The 22470-nt window shown below is 37.0% G+C and overlaps 1 protein-coding gene across 8 annotated transcripts in view; it reads left to right on the top strand.

Moving 5' to 3' along the window:
* The window catches only part of ATM (ATM serine/threonine kinase), a 145679-nt gene that overhangs the window by 93828 nt on the left and 29381 nt on the right, over positions 1-22470 (top strand). For 6 of the 8 annotated variants that reach the window (XR_004270954.1, XM_032285673.1, XM_032285677.1 and 3 more), the window contains 13 exons: positions 507-615; positions 3695-3783; positions 4205-4307; positions 5244-5392; positions 9931-10035; positions 11299-11418; positions 15271-15505; positions 15978-16145; positions 17453-17566; positions 18838-19055; positions 20049-20256; positions 21584-21697; positions 22019-22177. Coding sequence is in view for 7 of the 8 variants with exons in the window: in XM_032285673.1 (XP_032141564.1) it covers positions 507-615; positions 3695-3783; positions 4205-4307; positions 5244-5392; positions 9931-10035; positions 11299-11418; positions 15271-15505; positions 15978-16145; positions 17453-17566; positions 18838-19055; positions 20049-20256; positions 21584-21697; positions 22019-22177 (1891 nt within the window). In the remaining variant the exon portion in view is untranslated. The remainder of the gene's footprint in view (positions 1-506; positions 616-3694; positions 3784-4204; positions 4308-5243; positions 5393-9930; positions 10036-11298; positions 11419-15270; positions 15506-15977; positions 16146-17452; positions 17567-18837; positions 19056-20048; positions 20257-21583; positions 21698-22018; positions 22178-22470) is intronic. The other 2 variants (XM_032285679.1, XM_032285678.1) reach the window with 1 other exon arrangement.

The following is a 22470-nucleotide window of genomic DNA, read 5'->3' as shown; positions in this document are numbered from 1 at the left end:
ACTGAAAGTAATATGTGTAAAATGCAAATCTGAATTCTAATCCTGACTGTCACTTTCTAATTTTATAATCTTGTTTAGGCGGATCCTACTGATCTACTTCCTTTTCAACAGTTAATAGCATATTTCTTAATTTCTGTCAATGTTTTAGGCATTAAATTCTGTCTCATTGTGGTCATTTGTGTGTCTGTAATTATTGATTGGGTTAAATTTCGAATGAAATAATTGACAGAGTATATAGTACGTGGAGGGCATCTGCTCTATTTTTAAACAAGCCTGTCTCTTTATAAATAATAATATTTTTGCATATAACCTTCCCATATGTAGAAGATTGTTCTTAAAATGTAATTTTCATTCACAAATTTCTTTTCCATCCTAGGTCTAAATGGTATTATGTTTTAAAGTATAAGAGTTATTCTGTTTTGTTTGCAACCTGCATTAGTTTTTTTCTGTCAAAGTCTATAGTATATGTATCCAGGAGCTTCCAAATAGTATGTTCTCATTAAAAGAGGTGTTCTTGTGACAAACAGAAATCTTGCATTTGAAGAAGGAAGCCAAAGTACAACTATTTCTAGCTTGAGTGAAAAAAGTAAAGAAGAAACTGGAATAAGTTTACAGGTAAATATTAGAGTCTCTATTATTTATGACAGTATTTATCTCATACTTTGGATTATTTTGTTATAGACACTGTACAGATGCCCTTTGATTTTTAAACTGAATTTACTTATTGGACTAAGCATCATATATATAAATTTATGGTCTGAAGCTTAAGCCTTGGAGTAGACTGACTTGTATTCTAATACTGCCTCTGCCACTGGTTGAGCTCCCTTATCTGAAAGACGAAAGTAAAACTACCTGTCTCAGAGTTTATACCATGCATTTTCTGCCATAACACCCTATTCATTTCCTCTATAGCACTTAGGGTATAAAACTATATATTTATTTGTTTGCTTGCTTATTGTATGTCACAGAAGAAGCAGATTGCTTCTTCTATAAGTTTCTTGATATCCATTTTCAAATTGGCTCACGTTACTGGTCTGGTATGCTTACTGAATTTCTTTGATCAATTCATTCCTTCACAATGACAATTTCAACTTTAAACCTCTCATCTTCTCTTCAACACTGTTGCTTTCAGCCTGCCTCCTACTTGGAGAAAATAGAAGGCATAGATAGGAAATCTTACCACTTGCCACTATCAGATGTTGAAATCTCCTGGCATCTGCTCCTATCATAACCTTCCCTTTTGTTATAGAAGCAGTTTCTCCTATTTGAGACTAATTCTGCCTGTGCTTTGTTTTTTTATCTGCTCTTTCTCAGGCACTTTATTTTTTAATATGCTATTCTCCCTTTGAACTATGTTCTGAACATTTTTAAACCTCTCCTGTTTAAAAATTCCCTTTCTCCCAAACACAAAAAAATTTCCTTCTTCCCTATGTTCTCTTTAAGTATCACCCTCTCCCTTCCCTTTCTGATCCACTCTCCTGATTTTTCTCCTTTCACTTTTGCCTTCTTCATAGTCTCCTCCTCCTCTACTGAGTTTTTGGAATATTGTCTGTATACTAAGCACTGTAATAAGCATGGGTACTGAACTTTTCTACTCTGAGGACTTGATTTCTCATTATGAATAGAAACATTTGAATTGGAACTATAGAACTATGCCAATATAAACGAATTTGTATGTAGAAAATATTTCACAGAGTAAGCACCATAAAGGCAGTCCAATTGCTTGATCACTTTTCTATGCAATATAGTTCCTAATTTTTTCTATTTTATGATTTTTATGAGATTCATTTAAACATAATCTAGCTTTTCTTTGTAAATTTTGCAGCAAAGATTTGAGTAACCAAATTACTTTATTCATATCAAATTTTACCAATTCCAGTACAGTTTTGTGCTATCTTTCAAAGAAAAATCCATGACCTTTATTCTTACCAAATTCAGTTTTTAAGAGTCATACTTTGCAGGACTGTATTTTCCCATTTACAGTTTTTGGGTTTTTTTTCAGACAGAGGCTGGCTCTGTCACCCAGGCTGGAGTGCAGTGGTGCAGTCATAGCACACTGCAACCTCTGCCTCCCAGGCTCAAGCCATCCTCCCACCTCAGCCTCACAAGTAGCTGGGACTACAGGCATGCCCCATCGTGCCCAGCTAACTTTTGTAGAGATGGGAGTTTAGCCATGTTGCCCAGGCTGATCTTGAACTCCTGAGCTCAAGCATTCTGCCTGCCATGGCTATTCAAAGTTCTGGGATTAAAGACGTGAACCACTGTGCCCAGCCCATGTACAGTTTTACGTGTTGACAATATTGTTTGGTTTTGTTTCTGTGATTATTTTTGCATGTGATAAAAGCCTGGTAGATTGGTACTTATTTCTTATCTAATTCATGAAATTGTAGGCAATTCTTCTCAAGTAGACTACAGTCCTCCTGTTGTCTAGGACCAGTCTGCTGTGTTGCTGATCCAAATCGTTAGTATATACAGTTGACCCTTGAACAGTGTGTGGGTTATAAGCGCTAACCCCTGTGCTATTGAAAGTCCAGGTATAACTAAATTAGTAGTCAAAAGTTAACTACTAATAGTCTACTGTTGACCAGAAGTCTTACCGATGATATAAACAACACATATTTTGTATATGTATTATATACTGTATTTTTACAATAAAGTAGCTAGAGAAAAGAAAATGTTATTGAGAAAATCATTAGGAAGAGAAAATACATTTACAGCACTGTACTGTATTTATCAATACCATAAGTTTACATCATCTTTTTATAATGAATCATCTGTCATTATAATGAATTGCAGGCAACCACTGCTGGCTGATATGTACTTTAGGCCTTAATCTACAGTACCTATCAAGCAATTCACCGTTTTCTTGTAGTGACATGACTTTTCTCTGCTTCTTGGAAGCACCTCCAGCCACCCACGGTAATAATCAAGGCTTACAGTATTGCAGTAAACACAGTGAAAAAATACATGAGAAGCTGAAGAGATTACTTTTTACTGTTATACACAATTTACTAGAGGGATAAACTGCTCATGTGGAAATGATTCGTGTCACATGGTATTTAAGCACATACAACACAATAATGCTCACCACAATAGCAACAGGAGGTAACTCCAAAATTATTACAGTAGTCCAATATGTACTACAGTTAATCTTATGCAGTTATGATTTAATATTACATCTTTACATTTGTTTATATTTGTCTTAACTGCAAATAATGCTTTGTACAGTGTGTGTAAGTTTTGATAAATTTTAACTTTTTGTAATAGATTTGTGTATATTTTATGCTAGTAAATGACATGTATTATATCAAATATATACAAATAGAATGTATAGATTAGTATATACATTTATTTTATGCATTCATTATATTCATTTTATGCATTCATTAACTTTTAAAAAATTTTTCAGTATTTCTGAACATGTGGTTTGTGCGTTTTTTCAAATTGTTTCAGATCTCCAAAAACGTTTTCAGTATATTTATTGAAAAAAATCCACATATATAAATTGTCCTGCACAGTTCAAACTCGTGTTGTTTAAGGGTTAACTGTATTTCAGAATCATTACATTTTATTTCCGTAACATAACATTTACAGTTAGGAGTCATATACTGGTAATGTTACAATTTAAAATTTGCTAAATTTATAGACTAATTTTTTTTTCCTTCTTCAATTTTTGTTGTTTCTGTGTTTTCAGGATCTTCTCTTAGAAATCTACAGAAGTATTGGAGAGCCAGATAGTTTGTATGGCTGTGGTGGAGGGAAGATGTTACAGCCCATTACTAGGTAACTTGTATTTTTCTTTTCTTCTTTTCTTTCTTTCTTTTTTTTTTGAGACAGAGTTTCGCTCTTATTACCCAGGCTGGAGCAATCTTGGCTCACCATGACCTCCGCCTCCTGGGTTCAAGAGATTCTCCTGCCTCAGCCTCCTGAGTAACTGTGATTACAGGCATGCGCCACTACACCCGGCTAATTTTGTATTTTTTTTTAGTAAAGATGGGTTTCTCAGTGTTGGTCAAGCTGGTCTTGAACTCCCGACCTCAGGTGATCTGCCTGCCTCAGCCTCCCAAAGTGCTGAGATTACAGGTGTGAGCCACTGCACCCAGCCAGTAAATTGTATTTTCTAAACAGTTGTATAGTAATTCTGTTTATGAAGGAGTTATATGCGTGTAAAACCCAAAGGTATTTTTACAATATTTTCTTATAGACTACGAACATATGAACATGAAGCAATGTGGGGCAAAGCCCTAGTAACATATGACCTCGAAACAGCAATCTCCTCATCAACCCGCCAGGCAGGAATCATTCAGGTACATTTTTTTTTTCCAGATTTGGTAAAGCCATCATTAGTCTAGTGCTGAGGTTATTTCAGTATGTTAGTGGATATTTACACAGCCAGATAAACTCTAGGGATAAGACTGAAAGTTACCTGTTTTTCAGAGGATTAGGTTAAACATTCAGGAATATTCCTGAAGCACAGGGATGCAAAAAAAAAAAAAAAAAAAAAAAAAGGAAACAAAATTCAGGGATACAAAGGAAAGTTGGACAGGTCATTGATCTAGAAGGTGGTGTAGCTTTCTTGGTCACAGTGTTGTTGGATAACAATAGAAGACGTTTTTTGAGCATATACAATGCGTTAGGTAGTGTACTTACTGCTTCACATGGAAAATCTCATGTAAACTATTTCTCATAGTTTGTAATAGAGTTCATCCCAGAACCTATTATTTCTATTATTGGCTAGTACTCCTTAGCTATTCTTCCATGAAATATTAGAGCCCTTTGAGCTCTGTCTTTGTGTTTTTTTGGGAAACATTAAACAATATTGTGGGATTAAAAAAATTTTTTTTAGAGATAAGGTGTCACCCTGTTATTGAGGCTGGAGTGCATTAGCGTGATCGCAGCTCACTGCAGCCCAACCTCCCAGACTCAGGGGCACCTCTCACTTGCAGCTACCTAAGTAGATGGGGCTACAGGTACACACCATCATACCCAGGTAATTAAAAAAAATTTGTAGAGACAGGGTCTTGCTTTGCTGTCCAGGCTGGTCTCAAACTCCTGGGCTCAAGTGATCCTCCAGCCTCAGCCTCCCAAAGTGCTGAGATTACAGGCATGAGCCACCACACCCAGCTGATATTTTGGGATTTTAAGCGATACTGTGAATTAAAATTTGTATAAGTTAATTTTTATGTTTACTGTTTTTTCTCTGGTTTTCTGTTGATTACTTAAAAAATATGATTCCTGTTCAGGCCTTGCAGAATTTGGGACTCTGCCATATTCTTTCCATCTATTTAAAAGGATTAGATTATGAAAATAAAGATTGGTGTCCTGAACTAGAGGAGCTTCATTACCAAGCAGCATGGAGGAATATGCAATGGGACCACTGCAGTTCTGCCAAGTAAGAAGAAATTTGACTTGATTTTTTCCCCCTCTTTTAGTTCTAAACAACAACTGTTTTCCTCTTGTTCTGTGAATATAATAGGAATTGTGTGGGGTTTTTTTATTTTTTATTTTATTGCATTTTACGTTTTGAAGTACATGTGAAGAACATACAGGATTGTTGCATAGGTACATAAATGGCAATGTGGTTTTCTGCCTTCCTCTCCATCACCTATATCTGGCATTTCTCTCCATGTTATCCCTCCCCAACTCCCCATCCCCCTGACCCTCCCCTAGTTCCCCCCCAACACAGACCTCAGTGTGTGATGCTCCCCTCCTTGTGTCCATGTGTTCTCATTGTTCAACACCCACTTGTAAGTGAGAACATGCAGTGTTTGATTTTCTGTTCTTGTGTCAGTTTGCTGAGAATGATGATTTCCAGGTTCATCTATGTCCCTACAAAGGACACGAACTCATCATTTTTTATGGCTGCATAGTATTCCATGGTGTATATGTGCCACATTTTCCCTGTCCAGTCTATCATCGATGGGCGTTTGGGTTGGTTCCAAGTCTTTGCTATTGTAAACAGTGCTGCAGTGAACATTCATGTGCGTATGTCCTTATAATAGATCGATTTATAATCCTTTGGATATATACCCAGTAATGGGATTGCTGGGTCAAATGGAATTTCTGTTTCTAGGTCCTTGAGGAATCGCCACACTGTCTTCCACAATGGTTGAACTAATTTACACTTTCACCAACAGTGTAAAAGCGTTCCTATTTCTCCACATCCTCTCCAGCATCTGTTGTCTCCAGATTTTTTAATGATCACCATTCTAACTGGCGTGAGATGGTATCTCAATGTAGTTTTGATTTGCATTTCTCTAATGACCAGTGATGATGAGCATTTTTTCATATGTTTGTTGGCCTCATGTGTGTCTTCTTTCGTAAAGTGTCTGTTCATATCTTTCGCCCACTTCTGAATGGGTTCATTTGTTTTTTTCTTGCAAATCTGTTTTAGTTCTTTGTAGATTCTGGATATTAGCCCTTTGTCAGGTGGGTAGACTGCAAAAATTTTTTCCCATTCTGTTGGTTGCTGGTTCACTCTAACGATTGTTTTTTTTTGCTGTGCAGAAGCTCTAGAGTTTAATTAGATCCCATTTGTTGATTTTGGCTTTTGTTGCCAATGCTTTTGGTGTTTTAGTCATGAAGTCCTTCCCTATGCCTATGTCCTGAATGGTTTTGACTAGGTTTTCTTCTAGGGCTTTTATGGCATTAGGTCTTATGTTTAAGTCTTTAATCCATCTGGAGTTAATTTTAGTGTAAGGTGTCAGGAACGGGTCCAGTTTCTGCTTTCTGCACATGGCTAGCCAGTTTTCCCAACACCATTTATTAAACAGGGAATCCTTTCCCCATTGTTTGTTTTTGTCAAGTTTGCCAAAGATCAGATGGTTGTAGATGTGTGGCGTTGCCTCCGAGGCCTCTGTTCTGTTCCATTGGTCTCTGTTTTGGTACCAGTACCATGCTGTTTTGATTACTGTAGCCTTGTGGTATAGTTTGAAGTCAGGTAGCGTGATGCCTCCATCTTTGTTCTTTGTGCTTAAAATTGACTTGGCTATTATGCAGGCTCTCTTTTGGTTCCATATGAAGTTTAAGGTGGTTTTTTTCAGTTCTGTGAGGAAGGTCATTGGTAGCTTGATGGGGATAGTGTTGAATTAATAAATTACCTTGGGCAGTGTGTCCATTTTCACGATATTGATTCTTCCTAACCATGAACATGGAATGTTTTTCCATCTGTTTGTGTCCTCACTTATTTCGTTGAGCAGTGGTTTGTAGTTCTCCTTTAAGAGGTCCTTTACATCCTTTGTTAATTGTATTCCTAGGTATTTTATTCTCTTTGTAGCAATTGTGAATGGCAGTTCATTTTTGATTTGGCTCTCTTTAAGTTTCTTATTGGTGTACAGGAATGCTTGTGATTTTTGCACATTGATTTTGTATCCTGAGACTTTGCTGAAGTTGCTTATCAGTATCAAGAGATTTTGGGCTGAGAGTATAGGGTCTTCTAAATACACAATCATGTCATATGCAAATAGAGACAATTTGACTTCCTCCTTTCCTAATTGAATATCCTTTATTTCTTTTTGTTGCCTGATTGCTCTGGCTAGAACTTCCAATACTATATTGAATAGATTGCTGAAAGAGGGCATCCCTGTCTAGTGCCAGATTTCAAAGGGAATGCTTCCAGTTTTTGCCCATTCAGTATGATATTGGCTGTGGGTATTTTGTAGATATTGCAAGCCATAAATAGCCCTAAATCCTTCAGTAAGATAGCAATAAGCAGTTAATGCACCTAGGCTTGAGTTTTACTTTCTTCTGTTAGGACAACTTCACCCGACCCCTAAATATTTCTAAAAACAGAAAAATGAAAAGAGTTTTCTTATGGGAAGCATTTCACATACTGTTTGTAGGACTGAGGCGTGCCAAGAAATGTACAGGCATTCCTCTTTCTACTCCCTGCTACAAACATTTCAGTCAGTAAGATAGCACTTATATTGGCTGGAGGATCCACAAAGGACTGCTTATCTTTATTTATGAAATATTTTCTTTTATTAAAAAATAATATGGCTGGGCATGGTGGCTTATGCCTGTAATCCTAGCACTTTGGGAGGCCGAGGCGGGTGGACTGCCTGAGCTCAGGAGCTCAAGACCAGCATAGGTAACATAGTGAAACCTCATCTCTACTAAAATACAAAAAATTAGCCGGGCATGGCAGTGTGTACCTGTAGTCCCAGCTACTCAAGAGGTTGAGGCAGGAGAACTGCTAGAACCTGCGAGGCAGAGGTTGCAGTGAGCCGAGATCGCACCACTGCACTCCAGTCTGGATGACAGAGAGAGACTCTGTCTCTTAAAAAAAAAAAAAAAATTATACCTACTTAGGGCTGGGCGCATGGTGCAGCGGCTCATGCCTGTAATCCCAGTACTTTGGGAGGCTGAGGCGGATGGATCACTTGAGATCAGGAGTTTGAGACCAGCCTGGCCAACATGGTGAAACCCCATCTCTGCTACAAATACAAAAAGTAGCCAGGTGTGGCGGCACACACTTGTAGTACAATCTACTCAGGAGGCTGAGGTAGGAGAATGCCTGAACTTGGGAGGGCGAGGTTGCAGTGGGCTAAGATTGCGCCACGGCACTCCAGTGTGGGCCACAGAGTGAGACTCACTCTCTCAAAAAAAAAAAAAAACCACTAGTTACACAGGAAGATAACATTTATAATCTGTATATATGGTCACCAGGTTTTCTGAGTGAAAAGCCAAGTACCTAATCTAAGAAGGGATTTCATATTTATGGAAACTCTTTTGATAATATAAACACTAAAAAATAAATCATGTTTAACTATGCGTTGTTGCCTTTGTAGAAAAAAAAATTATTGGCCAGGCGTGGTGGCTCACGCCAGTAAAACGAGCACTTTGGGAGGCCGAAGAGGGTGAATCACTTGAGGTCAGGAATTCAAGACAAGCATGGGAAACATGGTGAAACCCTGTCTCTAAAAAAAAATACAAAAGTTAGCTGGGAACAGTGGCATGCACCTGTAGTCCCAGCTGCTGGGGAGACTGAGATGGGAGGCTGAGGTGAGGGGATCTCTTGAACCAAGGAGGCGGAGGTTGCAGTGAGCCGAAATTATGCCACCGCACTCCAGCCTAGGCAACTGAGTGAGACGCTGTCTCAAAAACTAATAATAATTATTATTATTGGAGCACTTTTCAAATATTTCAAACTGTAAGACTGCTATAAAGTTAGAGATATGCTCATATTTTAAAAACTTTTTCCTGTGTGAGCTGATTCTTGCTTGCCTCTGTAAATCAGTATATACTATTCTTCCCCTTGCCTACTGTGTTTCAGCCACGCAGGCCTCTCTGTGGTTTCTTATTAGGCCAAGCTCTTTGTATCCAGCGGCCTTAGATGTATCTTCTGCTTTTCCCCCAGTTACTATGTGGGTAGGTTCTTTTTATTCGGACCGTAGTTAAATAATATTATGTCTTCAGAGATACCTTTCTTGACTACCCATTCTATAATAGCCACCTAGCCATTTTGTTTTGTTACCCCGTTTTAATTCTCTGCATGTCCCTGGTTACTTTCCACTATTTATTTATTGTCTATTCCTCCAAACCAGCACATAAATTCCAGGAGAGTAGAGACGTGATCTGACTTCTCCATTTGTAAATCCCCCTTGTGCCTAGTGCCTGGCACGTAATAGGTATTTATTGAATAAATAAATGAAAGTAGACCATATTTACAGCCAGGCAAAGTATCTGAGTAATTTCCTTTTTTTCTGCTTAAAGAATTTAAATGACTCATGAAATTTGCATTTTTTTTAAGGCTACTCTGCAGATCTAAAAATTTGTATTTGTTACCAAAGATTCTAGAAATGCATTTTGTAGAATGGAGAAATTTTAATTTTAATTTCAAAATTTTGTCCTTTGGTGAAGTTATTTATACACATATATTTTCGGGTTCTGTTTTTAAATATATTTTTTCTCTGATTTATTATCTCACAGCAAAGAAATAGAAGGAACCAGTTACCATGAATCATTGTACAGTGCTCTGCAATCTCTAAGAGACAAAGAATTCTCTACATTTTATGAAAGTCTCAAATATGCCAGGTATTATAAAAAGACAAAGTTATTGTATTTTAACATTTCATGTCATGGCTTCTTTTCTGAAAACATGAGAAATAATTTTAATATAAGGATTTGCATTTATGAAGGGATAAAGACTTGGTGGCTGTGACCAGATGTTTCCTTGTAATTCTCTACCCTTCCTCAAGACAAACTGTTTTTGGGATTCCAGATCCATTCCTTACCCTGAGTCTTCAAGAAAGTTTTGGTGATTCTCACTTCTTTGTTCTCTTACTGTACAAGTATCCTGAGAATTGTATCTTGTCTCCTTTAGTAATTATATGGCATTTAGTGTTCTAATTTATAAAATTGTAACTAATGGTTAATACTTACAAGCTTGTTTTGAGGCACAAATGAGATGAGGCATGAAGAAATAATTACAATGGGCTAAACAAATATACCATTTTTTAAAACAGTAGTGAATTAAATAAATCCTATGTTTATCATAGAAATAAAATTTACTACCGTTGAAGTGCCTATTATATGCTAGCCACTGTTAGACTCTTTTCATATGTATTCTCTAATCATGACAATAACTATGGATGTCCAGTAACATGCCTAAAGTTACACAGCTATCAGTGACAGAGCTGCAATTTAGATCTAGGCCTGTATGATTCCAAGGCTTACAGTTGATCCTTGAACCACTTGGAGGTTAGGAGTGCTGAGTATTTGAAAATGTGAGTATTACTTTGACTTCTCAAAAGCTTAACTACTAATAGCTTACTGTTAACCAGAAGCCTTACCAATAACATAAGCAGTAAATTAACACATATTTTGTATAAATATTATATTACCATATTGTTATAATAAGGTAAGCTAGAGAAAAGAAGATGTTATTGAGAAAATTACAAGGAAGAGAACATATATTTGCTATTGATTAAGTGGAAGTGAGTCATCATAAAGGTCTTTGTCCTTGCCATCTTCATGTTGAGTAGGATAAGGAAGAAGGGTTGGTCTTATTATCTCAGGGGTGGCAAAGATGGAAGAAACTTGGGTTGGTCTTATTATCTCAGGGGTGGCAAAGATGGAAGAAACTCTGAGTATAAGTGGACCATGCAGTTAAATTCATGTTCAATGGTCAGTTGTATTTTATTTCCACTCCTATTTCATATTCATTATTGCTTGTGTTAGTATTATTAGATCAATAGCAAAGCCTCTAATGGGAACGCTTTAACCGCAAATCTGAACTTTTATTTCCCTGAAAACCTTCTCTTTGTTTTTAGAGTATCTTTTCTTTTTTGTTACTAGAGTGAAAGAAGTGGAAGAGCTGTGTAAGGGCAGCCTTGAATCTGTGTATTCGCTCTACCCCACACTTAGCAGGTTGCAGGCCATTGGAGAGCTGGAGAGCATTGGGGAGCTTTTCTCAAGGTATGTAATTCCTGTGACTTTTTTATCCTTAAGTGCAGCTTTTCTGTTACCAATAGTGACTATAAAAAGTAAATACCGGGTGTGGTGGCTCATGCCTACTATAATCCTAGCACTTTGGGAGGCCGAGGTGGGTGGATCACTTGCAGTCAGGAGTTCAAGACCAGCCTGGCCAATATGGTGAAACTGTATCTCTGCTAAAAATACGAAAATTAGCTGGACGTGGTGGTGAGCGCCAGTAATGTCAGCTACTCGGGAGGCTAAGGCAGGAGAATTTCTTGAACCCAGCAGGTGGAGGTTGCAGTGAGCTGAGATCACGCCATGCACTCCAGCCTGGGCGACAGAGTAAGGCTGTCTCAAACAAAAACAAAAACAAAACTATTTTGAGACCAGATGTGCTTCTTTCCTTTTATCAAGATATAAGTTGATTAGCCCTAGTGAATTGTGCTTTTACTAAACATTTTCCAAAATAGTCATTGTAAAAATTCAAGTTTTAAAAATTCACCTTAAATGTGCTTTTCTCTTTATAACTTTTTCCCTGGTCTACGCAGATAAAATTGCTTCCCCATGTTTTTGCACAGCATGTTAAACTCCATTTGGCTTTAGCACTACATTGGGTTACTGCCTTGCTAAAGTAGAAGCTCCCTTACAAGTGGGAACCCTTCTCTTGTTTATTGTTGGATCCCCAGTGTTTTTGTTTTGTTTTGTTTATTTTTTTTTATGTTTTTTGAGATGGAGTCTCACTCTTTTGCCAAGATGGGAATGTCGTGTTGTAATCTCAGCTCACTGCCACCTCCACCTCCCAAATTTAAGTGATTCTCCTCCCTCAGCCTCCTGAATAGCTGGGATTATAGGTGCCTGCCACAATGCCTGGCTAATTTTTGTACTTTTAAAAAAATTTTTTGAATCGGAGTCTGGCTCTGACACCAGGCTGGAGTGGAGTGGCACAATCTTGGCTCACTGCAACCCCCACCTCTGGTTGAAGTGATTCTTCCGCCTCAGCCTTCCGAGTAGTTGGGACTACAGGTGTGCACCACCACACCCAGCTAATTTTTGTATTTTTTAGTAGAGACGGGGTTTCTACTAAACCATGTTGGCCAGGATGGTCTCAATCTCCTCACCTTGTGATCTGCCCTCCTCAGCCTCCCAAAGTGCTGGGATTATAGGCATGAGCCACCACGCCCCACCATTTTTGTACTTTTAATAGAGATGGGGTTTCACCATGTTGGTCAGGCTGGCCTCGAACTCCTGACCTCAGGTGGTCCACCTGTCTCAGCCTCCCAAAGTGCTGGGATTGCAGGCGTGAGCCACCATGCCTGGCCCCCAGTGTTTTCTTTTCTGGTGAACTGATACTATATTTAGTAAATATTCAGTGGATAGTGAATGTCAGTTAATTTGTAAAAGGTGTTCAGAGGGAATTGCTTCCTATAATGGTGAGAGGGAAATGATCCAGGGATTTTATAAGATGAAATAGTATAGTTATTTAGGATGCTATAGATCTAAATTCTGACTTTGTCATTCTGACAAAGTAAAATACGTTTTGGGTCCTCTAAAGTCAGGAATTTATATTTGATTGTCTCTAAAGCTCCTTTTAGTCCTGCCATTTTGAGTCACCATTATTATTATAAGAGGGAAGAAAGAGGATATAAATAACTAAGGTCACCCTACCTTTATGCAAAAATAAAATTTGGAATATGTTTTAGAACTAGAAAAAAGAAGGACATTTTAGAGTCAGAAGAAAATAAACAATAGTTTTTTCAAAATTACATAGCAGAAGACAAAGATGTTAATGTGGCTTTTCTTGGGGAGAAAATAAAGGAACAAAACTTTTCTGCTTTCACTGATAAGTACATTGGCAGTTCTTCCAAAAATCAAGAAAGTTTTCCTCTGAATGAAAGATTTCTCCTGCTAAAAACAGAAAAACAGGATAGAATTCTTTAAGAAACAGTGAATAGAATGGTAGTTGCCAGAGGCAGGGAAGGGTGTTGGGGAAGGAGAGGATGAAGAGGGGCTGATTAATGAGTACAAAAACATAGTTAAATAGAAGGAATAAGATCCAGTGTTTTATAGCACAACAGGGCTACTGTAGTTAACAGTAATTTACCAAAGAAGATTTGGAATGTTTCCAACACAAAGAAATGATAAATGTTTGAGATCATGGATATCCCACCCAAATTTGATCATAACACATTGTATGTGTGTATCAAAGTATCACATGTACCTCATAAATATGTACAACTATTATATATCCATAAAAATCAAAAATAAATTTAAAAAGAAGAAACGCTTAAGGAATAATACTGGCTCTTTCTTTGGTAGAGAAATAGGAGGAAGAGAAGCAGAGGGAAAGTCTGATAAACTGGTGAACAAATGCTTATGCTCTCAGAGTAGATTTCATTCATATACTTCAACCAAAACATCCTATCATAACAAACTAAATGCAAAAGCAGAGATGAGTATTCAACTTGTTCTGTTGAATAATTAATTTAATGTCTGTCCAGACATTAAAGAGATTTGCAAAAATGCAAAATAGTGCAATTCTAACAAATTCTAACAAAACTAAGTTTTGTTTTGCTTTGGGAAGTATACAGTTGAAATTCTTTATCTGCAGGTTTCCATCCGTGGATTCAACCAACCACAGATAAAAATAGTTTTTAAAAAAATTTAAAGAATACAATATAACACTTATTTACATAGTATTTACATTATAGTAGGTATTGTATGTAATTAGAGATTTGTGTATAACCAATGCACATTCTCCTATCATACATAATCTAGAGATTACACATTATAGGAAAATACCCTGCCATTTTAAATAAGGGACTTTGAGCATCAGACTTACCAAGGTGTCTTGGAACCAATTTTCTGCAGATACAGAGAAACTACTATAGTTACTTTTCCTGAAAACTGTTATTTATGATGTATAGATTTATTATTTTTGAATAAATGAATACATTTTAGATGTTTTTCAGTCCTACTTTCTAATATGATATCAATATCTAGTATCAGTAGATATGGTCCAACAATTGAAAGTTCTTTGGGGTCTTCAATAATTTGTTTGATTGTAAAGGAATTCCTCAAAAAATCTGAGACCACTGTTGGGTCATTTAGGGAGGAGTTGAAGTTTTGGTTCCTAGCATTTGTGTTAATGTTTCCTTCCCTGTCAAGCAACTAAAAGAGCTTTCATTTCTTAGTCATCACTTTGTCATCTTAGTCTCCCTGCGTCATCTTTCTTATTTCTCTCAATATGTCCCTGAAGGATTGGGTAGTATTTCATAGCTCAGTTATTTGGGAAGCATACTATTCATATAAATTAATTATATAATATACCTTTTCTGTTCCTTTAATAATGTTGGTAAATGAAACCCTTATCAGATGCCAGCTTTTCCTTCACTGGATTGTGATTTTTTTTTTTGACAGCTGTAATTATGCATCAAGTCATCCCCAGTTAAGGGAGCTCTCATTTCCTTGCTAACATGTCCTCATTTACTACAAGCAGTATTGAAAGAGGACTAAAGATGTAGGCATTCTTTATGATACGTCTGATGAATATGTTCTTGTTTCAGAAGGGTGTCTAGAAAGGCTGCTTTTTGTAATGTCAGAGTATTAAAAAATATTTGTCAATGTTTATCATCTGTGGCATCTCTTTTAATAACCTCTTAGAGCTCTGACCACATAGCATTTTATAGTTTTCTAAATTTTGATCCATATTTAGGAGTATTTACAAGTTTAGTCTTGTCACTACGAAAGTTCTTTTGTATTATTAATATTATATCTTAAGTTTCAGAACTTACATAGTTTCTTCTGTTGTTGCTGTTCCTCTTACTTACATGAACTCTGTGATGTGGCGTTCAGATCAGTTACACATAGACAACTCTCTGAAGTATATATTAAGTGGCGGAAACACTCCCAGCTTCTCAAGGACACTGATTTTAGTTTTCAAGAGCCTATCATGGCTCTACGCACAGTCATTTTGGAGATCCTGATGGAAAAGGAAATGGAGAACTCAGAAAGAGAATGTTTTAAGGACATTCTCACCAAACACCTTGTAGAACTCTCTATACTGGCCAGAACTTTCAAGAACACTCAGGTAAATATAATTTAACACTATGTCATCCCACCTCTTGACCTTCCCTTTATTATTTAAAAAACAAAGTCTGAGTGAAAAAGAAATGTCATTAAGAGACAGAGATTCCTATTAATATATAGTAAAAATAGTTGTTTAAGAGTTCCCATTTTGAAATTAGATCTGACTGTAAGCCTTGAGAAAGGTAGTTAATCTGTTCTCATCCTCGACTTTCTGGTTTTGAGAAGATACCTAACTTACTATATTGATAACAATTCAGTGATTTTATATACTGTATGTATATACACACAGATACACATACATATATATAGAGAGACAGACAGATAGACATGGGGTGGGGAGATGTCATGCAGACAGAGAGGTACTTAAGATAGCCCCTGACAAATACTTAAGTCCTCAATGAATGGTAGTTGCTACTTTTATTATTATTATTAATGGTAGTAAGCAATAGTAAAAGTATTTATTTTCATTTCAGCTCCCTGAAAGGGCAATATTTCAAATTAAACAGTATAATTCAGTTAGCTGTGGAGTCTCTGAGTGGCAGCTGGAAGAAGCACAAGTATTCTGGGCAAAAAAGGAGCAGAGTCTTGCCCTGAGTATTCTCAAGCAAATGATCAAGAAGTTGGATGCCAGCTGTACAGAGGTTTGTTTTGTTTTTTTTTTTTTTTTTTTTTTTGGCTGAATTAGTGTTTTACTGTTATTTAAAAACACAAATGTGCTATAAAATATTTTTAATAATGATTTTATTAGAGCCTTGAAATTACTAATTTATGAACAACATATTGTAAAATGAGTCTTGAAAATTAATTTGTAAAAGAAGTTTAGAAACTTTTTCCTATATATAACAATTGAATCAGTCCGTTATGTGGTAGATTCATTTAATATATCCCAGTATTAAGCCTTTAACTTGCTATAGAATTCAAGAAAGGTATGTGGGACATGAATGAAATAGCTACTCTAAATTTGAAATGGCAAGCAAAAAAGGGGAAGAGGAAATACATGAGAGAGCTAAATTAGAAAATAAAAGCAAGTTGTGTTGCTACTTCAGCTATAAACCCAGCAAACACACTGGATAAAGTAGAGGCATTTGTGTCCCAAGGTCTGTCTACAGTGGTGTCCCATAGACATGTACCTGCTTAGTGTGTATTAGCTGACCGTACTTTTTTTTTGAGACGGGGTCTCACTCTGTCGACCAGGCTGGAGTGTAGTGGTATGATCTCCGCTCACTGCAGCCTCCACCTCCCTGGTTCAAGCAGTTCCCCCGCCTCAGCCTTCCAAGTAGCTGGGATTACAGGTACACACCACCAGGCCAGCTAATTTTTATTTTTAGTAGAGATAGGGTTTCACCATATTGGCTAGAGTGGTCTCGAACACCTGAGCTCAGGCAGTCCACCCACCTCGGCCTCCCAAAGTGCTGTGATTACAGGCGTGAGCCACCACAACCAGCCTTTTTGATGTTGGGCACTCATTGTATAGCATCTTCGGTTATTAGAGGAATCATCATTATACCAAAGCACTGAATGCCAATATGATATGTATAAATATTGCTTAATAGTATCAGCCCTGAAGTATTTGCTGTCCGGAGTTACCCAACTTCCTTGTACCTCAGTTCTCTAATCTGTGCTTTGGGGGTAATAGTACTTATTTAATAGGATTCTTATGAGAATTAAATGAGTTAATATATATAAAGCCTTTACAAAGTGTCTGACATATATAAGTACTCAATAAATGTGACTTGCTCCAACAATGGCAGTAATAATAATAAACAGAGGATGATCATTTCCTACATGGGATTATTACAATCGTTGTATGTCAAAAGCAGAGGAAACACTTTTTTTTTCCTACCCACTGAGGAAAAACATTTTTAACCTGCTTTTTCCCCCTACATGAAGGACAGCTTAGTAGTCATGGTAATGTATTATATTTTAAGATTTTGCCTTTCTTTTACAGAACAATCCCAGCCTAAAACTTATATACACAGAATGTCTTAGGGTTTGTGGCAACTGGTTAGCAGAAACTTGCTTAGAAAATCCTGCGGTCATCATGCAGACCTATCTAGAAAAGGTAAGATTTTGGGTGCAACCCTTAAGATAGTTACTTAGCATGAATATGCTTCATCTTTACATCAAGATCAAATATATTTCAAAAGCAAGTAAAATTATGGTTTTATTTTTCTATATATTATTACTGCTGTGGCTCTGTATAGTTTGTAGGGTAGAATGAAACAAAGTTACATACGAAGCAGCGGATTTTGAAAGTAAGCCCAAGTATACATAGCATGTCTTCTTCCTCCTTCCTACCTCCACTACCAGCTACCCTTTTAGCAGGTTGTTTCTGATAATTTCTTCATGTATTCATCTACAAACGTAACTGATTAAGGAATAAGCAAGACAGCCCTTGCTCTTCATCAGCCACCCACAAGTAAAGGCTTCAGTATACCAGACCCCTTTGACTTTCCTGTTTCTCCCTCTTATCCCTTTGATTAACTAATTTTGGAAATAAGTTACCTCACTAAATAAGTGTAACACAAAACACATTATATCCTTTATTTTTTTTTTTTAATTTTTTTTTTTTTTTTTTTGGAGACAAAGTCTCACTGTGCTGCCCAGGCTGGAGTACAATGGCACTATCATTACTCATTGCAACCTCCACCTCCCAGGTTCGAGCAGTTCTCCTGTCCCACCTTCCCAAGTAGCTGGGACTACAGGAGCATGCCACCATGCCCGGTTAATTTTTTATATTTTTAGTAGAGACGGGGTTTCACCATGTTGGCCAGGCTGGTCTCAAACTCCTGACCTCACGTGATCTGTCTACCTCGGCCTCCCAAAGTGCTGGGATTACAGGTGTGAGCCACCACACCCAACCTGATTGTCTTTAAATTTTATAAAGCTCTTTGTCTTTGCAAAGTTCTTTACAAGTATTAGATGTGTGGGTTATTTCTATACTCTCAAAGTTGTTTTGAAAAGTCAGGAAAATACTATAGTTTAGGGGTGTCCAATCTTTTAGCTTCCCCTGGGCCACACTGCAGAGGAATTACTGTGGGCCACACATAAAATACACTAATATTAATGATAGCTAACGAGCTTTAAAAAAAAATCACAAAAGAAATCTCATAATGTTTTAAGAAAATTTACAGATTTGTGTTGGGCCGTATTCAAAGCCATTCTGGTCCACATGCAGCCCATGGGCCACAGGTTGGACAAGCTTGCAGTATTTCATATAATTTAGCTTTTACGTGTATATAAGTTCAACTTTAGTGTATTACCGTAGTTTGAGTGATTCTTTAGATGTATTTAGTATTTGTAAATATAATCAAATTGGTTGTTTTCTTAAAGGCAGTAGAAGTTGCTGGAAATTATGATGGAGAAAGTAATGATGAGCTAAGAAATGGAAAAATGAAGGCATTTCTCTCATTAGCCCGGTTTTCAGATACTCAATACCAAAGAATTGAAAACTACATGAAATCATCAGAATTTGAAAACAAACAAGCTCTCCTGAAAAGAGCCAAAGAGGAAGTAGGTCTCCTTAGAGAACATAAAATTCAGACAAACAGGTAAGTAGGTTTCTATAAGTGACAATTTTGTTAACTGAGTGAATGTGTTTGCATAGAAAGAGTGACTTGTCTTTTTATCTGATACAGTTTTGAGCACTAAAGGTCAGCTTAGCTACATATAGATTATCTTGATCTTTTGGGTTCTTTGCCGTTGTTTTGTTGTTGTTGTTAGTTTTTTTGAGACAAGGTCTCCCTCTGTCACCCAGGCTGAAGTACAGTGGTGTGATCATGGCTCACTGAAGCCTCGACCTCCTGGGCTCAAATGATTCTCCCTCTCAGCCCCCCAAGTAGCTTGGGCTACTGGTGTGTGTCACCATGCCTGGTTAATTTTTGTATTTTTGTAGAGGTAGAGTTTTGCCATGTAGAGATAGAGTTTTTGCCATGTTGCCCAGTCTGATCTCAAACTCCTGGGCTCAAGCGATCTACCCACCTTGGCCTCTCAAAGTGCTGGGATTACAGGTGTGAGCCACTGTGCCCTGTTTGTTTTGGTCCTAATGTGGTTAATCACAAATTAGTATGTAAGACATTGACGTATGTTCTTTTATGAATAATTCATGCTCTGCTTCTAAGTTCATTGTGGAGAATACAGATACTAGCTTTTTGTTTTGGTTTGCTTTTTTGGTTTATTGGTATCATGGGAAAAGGAGATAGATACTGAAATTAATTACAAGTTACCTATTTTTTTTTTTTGATGTAATTAAATCCCTCTATTTAAGCCTGCCGTGAATCTGTTTATTTTAGTGTAAGTAGTGGTTTAAGTTAGCTAAATAGCTTGGGGAGAGTCTCTCTCGTCCTTGGATGCTTAGGAAGGTGTGTGAATTACACAATTAAGACAAAAGACAAAAGTTTATTCCCTTTATAATTCTTAGACGTTCAATTTTTTTCCTGGGATGAAAATCGAATTTTTTTCATTTATATTGTATATCGTGTGTGATTTTGTAGTTCTGTTAAAGCTTATGGCTTTTGTGTTTTACCTTAATTATTCTATACAAGATACACAGTAAAGGTTCAGCGAGAGCTGGAGCTGGATGAATGTGCTCTGCGTGCACTGAAAGAGGATCGTAAACGCTTCTTATGTAAAGCAGTTGAAAACTACATCAACTGCTTATTAAGTGGAGAAGAACATGATACGTGGGTATTCCGACTTTGTTCCCTCTGGCTTGAAAATTCTGGAGTTTCTGAAGTCAATGGCATGATGAAGGCAAGTGTTATTCAGCCCAATATTCTACCCTATGCTTGAAAAACTTAGACATAGCCCCTTGATGTCAGAGATTTTTTATACCTCTTTGTATTCCTGCACTTGATCCAGTGCTCTACATGTGAGTAGTATTTTGTAGTTTTCTAAACTTTCATCCATATTTAGGATTATTTGCAAGTTCTTATTTCTACAAAAGTTCCTGTATATTATTATTAGATTATTTAAGCTGATAAACTCTAAATGATGCAAGTTTGTATGGAGGTGAGAGAAATTAGCTTGGTCCTATGTCTTTGCAGTTACCGTAGGAGAGTGTCTAGAATGAGGCATTAGATTAGAGGATTTAGAAAGCAATTAAAGATGATATGATCACAGGTGGGTTTTTTCCCCTGCTGCAAAAATCTGGGATTTTTACAACAAATTTTGTAAGTGGAGAAAATACACTTTTAAGAAAATATTCAGCCGGGCGCGGTGGCTCACGCCTGTAATCCCAGCACTTTGGGAGTCTGAGGCGGGTGGATCACGAGGTCAAGAGATCGAGACCATCCTGGTCAACATGGTGAAACCCCGTCTCTACTAAAAATACAGAAAATTAGCTGGGCATGGTGGCGCGTGCCTGTAATCCCAGCTACTCAGGAGGCTGAGGCAGGAGAATTGCCTGAACCCAGGAGGTGGAGGTTGCGGTGAGCTGAGATCGCGCCGTTGCACTCCAGCCTGGGTAACCAGAGCGAAACTCCATCTCAAAAAAAAAAAAAAAAAATTCAACAAAGCAGTATTTCATAAGTTTTTATTTGAAAACGTTATAGTGATGATATCTAATATTAAATTTAGGTTGATAAGATATATATTGTTAGTCAGTTTGAAGGTTAGAGATAAAATGTTTCTCTTGCAGGAAAAGAATGATAAGACTCATAACAGACACAATCAATCTCTGCTGTAGTATACGCTACATATTACTTTTGGCTTATAGGGAAAAGCAATTACTTCATTTTATTGTACACTGACTTCTCAGGAATCAAGATCACAGTCACACTCAGATCAGCCTTGTCTTCCTTAGATTTTCTGGAATATAAGCAGTACCAAGTATCCCAGTTCTGAATCCAGTTTAATTTAGGACCAAAAATTTTGATTTACCAGTGCATTAATCTGGAGTACCCATTATAAAGACCTTCAGATCGGCTAAGAAATGAAGGAAAAAAATATAGTTAGTGAAGTTTTGTTAACCACTTGCTTGTCCTAATAGAGTAGCACTGTCATAAAGTAGTTTATTTGCTTAGATGTGAGACTATTGGAAACACCTTGTTTCTTAACGTTGTGTTTTTTTTAATGATAGAGAGATGGAATGAAGATTCCATCGTATAAGTTTTTGCCTCTTATGTACCAATTGGCTGCTAGAATGGGGACCAAGATGATGGGAGGCCTAGGATTTCATGAAGTCCTCAATAATGTAAGTAAACCTGAAAATCAAACCACAATAATTATTTTTCTTCTATATTACTATGTATTATATAAAGTATATATACCAGTCCCTCTAAGAAATGGAAATTACAAAATTTTATATTTTATCTCTTCTCATATCACATAAGTTACTCAATTTCTCGCTCTAATTGCTCATAGGCCTCTGCCTCTTTCTCACACATGCAGACATATACACTCTACCCACTGCAGTATCTAGATAGTAATACACATTTTAACATTAAGCAAAATGAAAATATGGATTGTATGTTTTTTATTTGCACAAATCTAATAGTTCTTAATTTTCTTACAGCTAATCTCTAGAATTTCAATGGATCACCCCCATCATACTTTGTTTATTATACTGGCCTTAGCAAATGCAAACAAGGATGAATTTCTGACTAAACCAGAGGTAGCAAGAAGAAATAGAATAACTAAAAATGCTCCTAAACAAAGCTCTCAGCTTGATGAGGTATTTGGATTAAACATATGTACTTTTCAGAAGTGTACTATTCAGTCTTTCCTAGAATATTTCTTTTTAAAACCTTGTGTTATTGTGATGCCATCTAAAATTGGTTCAAGGCTGAGCACAGTGGGTCATGCCAGCAATTTGGAAGGCTGAGGCAGGTGGATCACTTGAGGTCAGGAGTTCGAGACCAGCCCAGCCAACCAACCTGGTGAAACCCCGTCTCTACTAAAAATACAAAAATTAGCCAGGTGTGGTGGCTGAGGCTACTCTGGAGGCTGAAGCAGGAGAATTGCTTG

Source organism: Sapajus apella, unplaced genomic scaffold, assembly GCF_009761245.1.
Source record: "Sapajus apella isolate SASKATOON/1434 unplaced genomic scaffold, GSC_monkey_1.0 scaffold16, whole genome shotgun sequence".
Lineage (NCBI taxonomy): Eukaryota > Metazoa > Chordata > Mammalia > Primates > Cebidae > Sapajus > Sapajus apella.
The sequence above is the reverse complement of the archived record's forward strand: the minus strand, read 5'-3'. Positions and strand labels throughout refer to the sequence as shown.